We start from the raw sequence: 9808 nt of genomic DNA, 5'->3' as shown, positions 1-9808 counted from the left end.
AGGCTTTTCTTGGAGTTGAACTCCGAGTTATGACGTGTTTTGGGCGTTCAACTCCGGATCATGACGTTTTTCTGGCGTTTAACTCCAGACAGCAGCGTGTACTTGGCGTTTAACGCCAAGTTACGTCGTCATTCTTCGAATAAAGTATGAACTATTATACATTGCTGGAAAGCCCTGGATGTCTACTTTCCAACGCCGTTGAGAGCGCGCCAATTGGAGTTCTGTAGCTCCAGAAAATCCATTTTGAGTGCAGGGAGGTCAGATTCCAACAGCATCAGCAGTCCTTTTGTCAGCCTTCTTCAGAGTTTTGCTCAAATCCCTCAATTTCAGTCAGAATTTACCTGAAATCATAGAAAAACACACAAACTCATAGTAAAGTCCAGAAATGTGAATTTAACATAAAAACTAATGAAAACATCCCTAAAAGTAGCTCAAACTTACTGAAAACTATATGAAAACAATGCCAAAAAGCGTATAAATTATCCGCTCATCAAATAAATTGTAAATTTCTTATGCACAAATAAGATTCAGAATCCAAACATTTCAATCAGATATGATTAACGCAAAGTGAAACCTTTTCAACAAGTGAGGTAGATTTTGAGGGAAAAAATGTATTTTATTAATTATAAACTACGAGGTAAGGGATAAAACCATTTTCACATTCACAAGTGAATCTTTCACCTGGGGGTCTTCATAATTAACTCAGTAAACAAAATCCAACTACTCAGCAACTCAGTTTCAAACAACAGCAAAACACTAAAACCAGCATAAATGATTCCAAGCATTAAGTAATAATCCTGAAACATAACTAATATTGCAAAATTATATAAAAAATTTGTCCCGAATACAAAATATTGTATCAATTTAAATAAATATGGAAAAACATAACACAATAAGTAAATTAAAGTTCAATGTTCCTGATTATCAGGAACAAGATTGCAGCAAGACATTCAACTTTCAACAACAAATTTAACTTTGAATAACAAAATCAGGATCCTCTTTACAAAATAAAGCATTTTACATAGTCATTAAACAACCAGCAACAACTGTTGACAACAAATCATAGTAAATCACATGATAACTCATACCTCTAACACTTGATAAATCAACCAGCAATTTACAGAAGCAGCTTAACTAACTGATTTCAATCTAACCCAATCAAGATCCAGTACCTCCAACACTTGATAAATCATACTAAATCACTTCAAAATTAATTCATGAATTCATGAATTCAACATAACAGCAAAACAAAACACAACACAAGCAGTTTCAGTAATTCAACATAACAAAATAAACCAGAAGCAGCTTACCATACTGATACCAATCTAAGCCTATTTAGATCCAGAACCTCCAACACTTCATAATTCATACTAAATCAGTAAATCACTTCAAAAGTAATTCAGTAATTCAACAGAACCGCAAAACAAAACACAATAGAAGCTGTTTCAGTCATTCAACATAACAAAACAAACCAGAATCAGATTACCATACTGATTTCACTCTAACCCTATCAAGATCCTGAACCTCCAACACTCCATAAATCATACTAAATCAGTAAAACACTTCACAGGTAATTCATTATCTCAACTGAACAGCAAAACAAAACACGACAATAGTTATGTTTGAGTATTTCAACAAACCAGAAGCAGTTGAACCAATTTGAAATAAAGTAATGAACAACAAATAGAACAACAATTTCAATCAAGTTACATACCTGACTCCGTGGCTGGGCTCCATATCTGTTAACTGACTTGAAAGGTTGCTTTGTGTCTGCTGGGTGACTGGGTGGTGCTGGGTGCGACTTGCGAGGATGGTTCCGGATGGCGGGTCCTCTGTGCTACTTCTGGGTGGGACTTGCTTCGTTCGGTGTTGGGTTGCTGGGCGCTGGTCACTGGCGGTGGCTGGTTGTATGCTGGGCTGCTCTGTCCACGAGTAGGTACTGGGAGCAGTGGAATGGCGGGGCCAGGAGGAAGGTCATCATAAGCCTTCTCCAGTGCCTGGGTGGGTGCGCGAAATCATCAATTCTAAGTGCTAATAATAGCCCCTACCCTTAAATCAGTAGGGCAAGTCAATTTTACCTTCCCCGCTGGAGGATTCTGTAACCACTAGATTCTTTCGAGGGCTTGGTTTGGAGATAGCTGCAGGTTCTGAACTGCAGACTCCTCACTACGGGGTCGGATGAAGGGATTCGAAAGACAGCATGGATCGGTGGTGGGAGGAATGGTCCCTCGCCGGAGCTGGGAGGTCCATAGAGCGAGGCTGTGAGACCTAGGGAGAGAGCGGCTAGGTTTTCCTGCTTCGTTTGGGGGTGGGGCTTCGAGGTTACCGGGTAGGGTAGAGGACGTTCAATTTGGGTTGGGTGGGCGGCTTGGTTTTTCGGGTTTTTTTATTTTAACCGGATCGGTTCGGTTCGGTTGGGGATTTTATTGTCAGATTTAAAAATCAAATCAAACCGCAATAAAAACAGCAAAAACATGTTTACTATTAATAAGGAATTATAAAGAAAAAATTACACTTCCCTCCATAGTTGTCAGAACCGAATCAGTGATCGAATCGGTTAAGTCACTGGGTCACTGGGTTATTGGTTCAATCGGTGAGTCACTGGTCCGGTGAGTCACTGGCTGAACTCATTGACCCAGTCATATGTAAATAAAAAAAATATAGTCCAAAATTTAAAATTAAAATTTAAAATACATATTTTCAATAATATTTTAAAAGTATCTAGCTATTCTAAAATAATATAAAACAGGAACAATAAGTACTTTGTTAATGTTACTCTATCATAAATATTTTTATTTTGTTTTTATTGATGAATATTATTAATAGATATTATATAATTATAAAAAAATAAGTGAGTTTATACGGTCAGATCATCGAACTGGACCGACTTAAGGTCCGGTTCACCGGTATTCCGGTCGAACCATCCGGTCCAGTCCGATTTTGCTAACAATGCACCTCTCTCTTGCGATGTGCTAAAATGACACTCCCCTCTCTTATATTTAATAAATGTACATTCTCCTCCATTATAACTTAAAAAACCTCCTCTTTAATCCATTTTTAATTTTTTCTGTTAACTAATGTTAACTTTATCTTTTTTTTTAAAAAAAAAATTTTTAGAATAATACTCTTTAACGAAAAATTTATTTTTTTTCATTAAACTTCACTTACCAAAATACCATTTAATAAATTATTTTTTATTGATTAAAATCTAATTTAAGAAAATAATTTAAAAAGAATTTAATAATTAAATTATCTTTTTCTGAAAAATCATTCAATAAATTTCTAATTATTAAATTATAATTTTACCAAAATTTTTGGTTATTAATTTTTTTATATTTTACTCATACTTTTTTGATATGAATGAATATTATTTTAACATTATATAAAAAAATATTACCATAATTTAGTATGTATAACAATTAATATATATTGTTATTGAAAAATGATCTTACTAAGATTTTTTTAATATTAAAATAATATATATTGATATCAAAAAATTTATAGTAAAATATAAAAAAAATGTTAACAAGAAATTTGGTAAAACCACAAATTAATAATTAAAAAATTATTGGATGATATATTAAAAAGATAATTTAATTATTAATTTTTTTAATAACATTTCGATAACAATACAATTTAATCAATAAAAAATGATTTATTAAAGTGTATTTTGGTGAGTATAATTTAATGACAGAAAATATAATTTTGACTAAATGATATTTTTATAGGAAAAGATATATTTTTTGAAAAATGGATAAATTTAACATTAGTTAACACAAAAAATTCAAAATGGAGTAAAGAGGATATTTTTTAAAAGTTGTAACGGAGGAAAATGTATATTTTATAAATAAAGAGGAGGATAGTGTTATTTTAGCATCTGGCAAGCGATGGGAGTGAAATTTTCTCAATTACAAATTGTACTAACAAAATATAATGACAACATTAAGCCATGGTTTTAAAGATCCATTAAATAACATATTATTTTATACTTTTTCAATATATGTTACAATAATTTGTTTGTTTGATTTTTAGGTTTCGCTTAGCAACCAAAATTGGTGGCAATTGCCAAGAAATCATTAAAAAAATACTTGGATTGAACTCAGTATACAAAATTTTGTTATTTTGAACCATGGACTATGTATGTACATTCTTCATGGACGACAGAAAATCTACCCATTGTTAACATGGACATTGTCCATGTCGACTCATGCACGTTGCTAATAATGTATTGCTTACTGGAAATTAATGCAGTTATACATGCATTTGATGATACTGGAGTAGACTCTGACTACGTACATAACTCCAGGACAAATGAGCATGAAGGTACTACTCTATGATTCATGCATTACTTAATCCTCTCATAACAATAATCAACTTCGTTTGCTAACATAAACTTTGGCCATTCTTGCTGAATAGGTCCACACCAACTTTCTCTGGTCGAGTCGGCAGAGTCGATTTGGGAGGAAGGTAACTGATCTCTCCTATATAGCCTGCATGCTGTGTTTTAGAAATAACTCATTTCGCACTGCATCTTCTCAGTTAAAAATGACAAGTGTTATATGTACTTCAGATACTTGGGATGCTGGAGATGCAATCCATCGTTGCATGTTCTGCAATGCATGCATGTGGGAAGGGGAAAAGTTGGCTAAAAGCAGGAGCAGCAGAATTCCTCGATTTGGGTGCTGCATGGATGGAAAGGTACAATTGCCGTTACTTACCCAGGTCCCTGCAATTCTACAAGACCTCCATCGTGGACATGACGACAAAGGTAGGTACTTCAGGAAGAATATCCGTAAGTTTAATTCCATGTTTGCGTTTACGTCAATGGCTGGAAAGGTTAACCGAGGCATTAACAACGGCACGGCTCCACCGACTTTTTCAATTAATGGTCAGAACTACCATTCAATTGGAAGCCTGATCCCTAACAACAATGAAAGGCCGAGATTTGCGCAACTGTACATCTATGACATAGATAATGAAGTGTCTAATCGGATATTTGCTGTGAGGTTCATCATTCAAGGTTACATACACCGTGGATTATACCTTGCAAACACATTTATAGATGTCTAGATGTACATACTTACCAAGTGTTTAAATGTATGTCGCACTTAATACTTGAAACAATTGTAGGTCGGGTGAAATAATCAACAAACTTGAAACTGAAATCGTGTCTGAACTCACTAAGATGCTGGACATGTGCAATCCTCTTGCCAAGAGTTTTCGCTTTGCTCGAGACAGGTTCGCTGATAGCGAGCCTTCAGAAATTAAAATGAGGCTGATTAGGAAGCGGGAAAAGGATGGAAGAGTGTACAACTTACCCACTGCGTCTGAGGTTGCCATCCTGATAGTAGGTGACATTGACGACTCAATCCTTGATAGAGATATTATTATTCAGTCCACAGCAAATAAGTTGCAAAGAATAGATGTTCTACACCCGTTGTACTTGGCTCTTCAATATCCGTTGATATTTCCATACGGTGAGGATGGATTCAGGACAGGTATTTAGACATCTACTAGATATGACCTGAATGGTATAAAGAAACGTAAGGCGATAAGTATGAGAGAGTTTTTTTCATACCGTATATAGATGAGGTTCAATGAGTCCCCAATCATGTTACAATCTATGAGGTTGTTCCAACAATTTCTGGTCGATGCGTACACGATGATTGAGGTTGAACGGCTTAGTTTTATCAGACATAACCAACCCAAACTAAGGGTAGACAAATATATTGCACTGCATGAATCATTGGTTAGGGGAGAGGCAAGTGCTGTTGCAACTGGACAGAGGATTATACTACCGAGTAGCTTCACTGGCAGTCCTCGGTACATGTTCAACAATTGCAAGGATGCATTTGCAATTTGCAAATATGCAGGTTATCCTAGCTTTTTCATAACAATTACTTGCAATCCTGAATGGGATGAGATAAAACGTTCGTTAAAAGACACAGGGTTAAAAGCACAAGACCGTCCTGACATTGTATCGAGGATTTTTAACCTAAAGCTCGGTCAGTTGATAGCTGACTTCAAGCATGGTCAATTCTTTGGCAAGATAACGGCATGTAAGTTTAATGAAATCTATTATGTTATACATGTATCAAAATTAAAGCCTAACAATGAGTTGGTCTCTACAGACGTCTGCACGGTAGAATTCCAAAAGCGGGGACTCCCACATGCGCACATACTGCTGTTCATGCATCCTCTATCCAAGCCTAAGTCACCAGATGATATTGACAAACTAATCTCAGCTGAGATTCTAGACAAGATCAAGAGGCCAAAACTTTATGGGGCAGTTGAAAAGTACATGGTCCATGGCCCGTGTGGCAAGTATAATAGTAAAAGCCCCTGCATGTTGAACGGTCGGTGCTCAAAGTATTATCCCAAGCCCTTTAGATCAAGGACAATTATTGATGATGGTGGGTTCCCCAAGTATAAGAGGATGGATAATGGTCGGATAGTCACAAAGAATAATACGGCCCTCGATAATTCATATATTGTACCATACAATCCATCACTACTACTGAAATACGGTTGCCATATAAATGTTGAGCACACCTGCCAAACGTCCGCAATAAAGTATTTGTTTAAGTACGTTCACAAGGGCAATGATCGGGTAACTGCTTCTTTCTACCAAACCAATGTAGACGGTGAGTCTGAACAAGTGGTAGATGAGATACGCAACTATTATGATTGTCGGTATATCTCAGCCTGTGAGGCAGCTTGGCGCATTTTTGGGTATGACATCCAACAGAAGGAACCTTCGGTCATCAGGCTTCCTTTTCATTTGCCAAATGAACACCCTGTTATATTCAGGGATTACGAAAACATTGTTGATGTAATAGATAGGGTTGATGGCAAGCTAACAAAGCTATTGGCTTGGATGCTTACGAATAGGTTGTTTTCTTATGGTCGTACTCTTACATACAGTCAATTTCCTAACAAATTTGTATGGAAAGATGACATATCCATGTGGATGCCAAGGAAACAAGGATTCTTCATTGGTAGGCTTTCGCATGTTCCCCGCGGCAACGGCGAGGATTATTACCTGTGACTTTTGCTCAACATACAAAAGGGATGCCTCAGCTATGTTCATTTGCGCACAGTCAACGGGGTTGTGTATGGTACCTTCAAGGAAGCATGCTATGCATTGGGGTTATTGCAAGATGATAAGGAATTCATTGATGCTATAATAGAAGCAAGCACGTGGGCCTCTGGAAACTACTTGCGTGTCCTGTTCGTGGTGCTCTTACTATCTAACAACGTTGTAAGACCCGGGGTTGTTTGGGAGCAGTGTTACCATGTATTGTCCGAGGATATCTTATTCTGTCACAGAAAAAATATGCAGTGTGCAGGTATGGTCGTCATTAACATGATTTCTTTGGTAAATATGTTGTATGATGGTTCAAATCTCTATTTGTAACAGATCGATATCATTTTTTCATTATTTTTATTAGATCTTGAACTTTCACCGGAACAAATTATGAACATGACACTTGCGAAAATTGAGGACAAGCTTCAGGGTAATGGAAGATCTCTTAAAGAGTTTGACAAGATGCCTTACCCAAGTTCGGACGTTATTGATGGCTTAGAGGATCGACTCCTACTAGATGAGCTGAACTTTGATGTCGATGCCCTAACTAAGGAGCTTAACAACAACCTATCTAATATGAACATAGGTCAGAGAAAAGCATTTGATGTCATCATACAGGCAGTCAATGGTAACGCCGGAGGATTCTTCTTTGTTTATGGCTGCGGTGGTACCGGTAAGACGTATCTATACAGGACTCTATCAGCTGCAATTCGAAGTAAAAGGGGCATTGTACTGAATGTTGCATCCAGTGGGATTGCTTCTTTATTGCTTCCAAATGGACGCACAGCTCATTCAAGGTTTAAGATACCGCTGGAGTTGACAGAGGACTCAGTATGTTGCATTAAGCAAGGTACATCTTTGGCCAAGTTGATATGCAAAGCTAGACTTATTATATGGGATGAGGCACCAATGCTCAACAAACTTTGCTACGAAGCACTCGACAAGTGCTTTCGTGACATCCTGAGCTCAGAACCATATTATAATGCAGAATTACCTTTTGGAGGTAAGGTCGTGGTACTAGGAGGTGACTTTAGACAGATTCTTCCAGTCATTCCAATGGGCTCCCGTTATGATATTATTCATTCAGCTATCAATGCTTCGTATCTATGGCAACACTGTACTGTTCTAACCCTGACAGTGAACATGCGTTTAACTATTGGACCAACAGATAAAGCTGTGGATGATGTTATTGAGTTCTCAAAATGGCTGTTGGATATTGGGGATGGCTTGGTTGGGGATTCTATGGATGGGGAGTCAGAGGTGCATATTCATCCTGACATATTGATACATGATTCAATTCGTCCCTTTGATGATATGGTTGAGTTTGTATACCCTAACCTCTTGGCTAATATTACTCAGCCATCGTACTTTAAACATCGATCCATCCTTGGTCCTACATTAGAGGTGGTCAATGAGGTGAATACGCTCATAATGGATCGTTTGGAAGGGGATAAAAAATTTTATTTAAGCTGTGATAGTTTGTGTGTTGAGGAAGGAAACATGGAGTCAGACTTGGACACAATTACACCGGATGTTCTTAATGCTATTAGCTGCTCTGGTTTGCCCCCACATCAACTAACTCTAAAAGTAGGTGTGCCAGTCATGCTATTGCGCAATATTGACCAGTCCAACGGTCTATGTAACGGGACAAGATTACAAGTACGGAAACTAGGAAATCATGTCGTTGAGTGCATGACGTTAACAGGAAACAAGGTTGGTCAGGTAGTCATAATACCACGAATGGATATGATTCCTACCAACCAAGGTCTGCCGTTTAGGTTTCAAAGGAGACAATTCCCAATTATTGTGTCCTTCGCAATGACGATTAATAAGTCACAGGGACAAACTTTGACCACGGTTGGGTTGTACTTGCCAAGGCCAGTTTTTTCGCACGGCCAGCTGTATGCTGCACTATCAAGAGTAAAGTCAAAGAATGGACTCAGAGTGTTAATTCAGAATAACAAATGCAACGTGGCCACTTCGACAATCAATGTGGTCTACAGGGAAATATTCGGGAATATCCACTAGACAGTAAAATCGATAACTATTCACATTCATGTCATAGTGAAATCGTCGAATTGTTAGGCTATTACAGGCAATATCTACCTTCAAATTTGTCCTACTTGCTAATCCAATCTACAAAATAACTGAGAAAACTTATAACTCATACTTTGTGAAACACTGCTAAATGTAAGACACGAACATACATTTGTCATATTCTCAAAATAATTACTCGCGAATGATTTTCTAGACCGATGCCGTGCAACGCACGGGCTAATGCACTAGTTTATTATGGAACCAAGAGCGTACAGAGTTCCGTATTCTTTAAATTTTTTTGTATCAAAACAGAAGTTAAGGAAATTAATGATGCTAAACCCCATGACGGTCAGTCATGTAAAGTTATCCTAACAAATAATATTAACATATTTATGATAATTATGATCACGATTGTTGAACCAAAATTAGTATCACCATTATAGAGGCATGTTAGAACGTGCTTAAGAAAGTATTGTTATGGTAGACCGGTGATTAAAAAAATGATAATGATAATGATTATTGTTATCTAGGTTGTTTCGCTATGGCCATCTACAATGTCTATCCAAAAGTTAGGTCGAGGCGTCAGTTTCAACCCACCGCATTAGATTTTGTCAAGACAATTAAAATTGTGTATAATTCAACGCAAGAATCAAAAGATAAGGAAAAAAAATTAAAGGAACCCAT

At 37.0% G+C, this 9808-nt stretch overlaps 1 protein-coding gene across 1 annotated transcript; it reads left to right on the top strand.

Annotated features, from left to right (window-relative positions):
• Positions 1–5662: 5662 nt before the first annotated feature.
• Positions 5663–9115, top strand: LOC107479286 (uncharacterized). Its single transcript, XM_016099426.1, has 3 exons — positions 5663–6998; positions 7101–7349; positions 7452–9115. Exons 1-3 carry the CDS (start codon positions 5663–5665, stop codon positions 9113–9115), a joined length of 3249 nt encoding a protein of 1082 aa, XP_015954912.1.
• The last annotated feature ends 693 nt before the right edge of the window (positions 9116–9808 follow it).

This window comes from Arachis duranensis, chromosome 3, assembly GCF_000817695.3.
Source record: "Arachis duranensis cultivar V14167 chromosome 3, aradu.V14167.gnm2.J7QH, whole genome shotgun sequence".
In the NCBI taxonomy this organism is placed as follows: domain Eukaryota; kingdom Viridiplantae; phylum Streptophyta; class Magnoliopsida; order Fabales; family Fabaceae; genus Arachis; species Arachis duranensis.
This window is presented reverse-complemented; position numbering and strand designations above follow the sequence as displayed.

Coding starts and splice junctions, on each gene's coding strand:
- LOC107479286 (XM_016099426.1), top strand. CDS start 5,663: ATGATTGAGGTTGAACGGCTTAGTTTTATCAGACATAACCAACCCAAA. Junction 6,999..7,100: donor GAAACAAGGATTCTTCATTG/GTAGGCTTTCGC, acceptor ATTTGCGCACAG/TCAACGGGGTTGTGTATGGT. Junction 7,350..7,451: donor AAAAAATATGCAGTGTGCAG/GTATGGTCGTCA, acceptor TATTTTTATTAG/ATCTTGAACTTTCACCGGAA.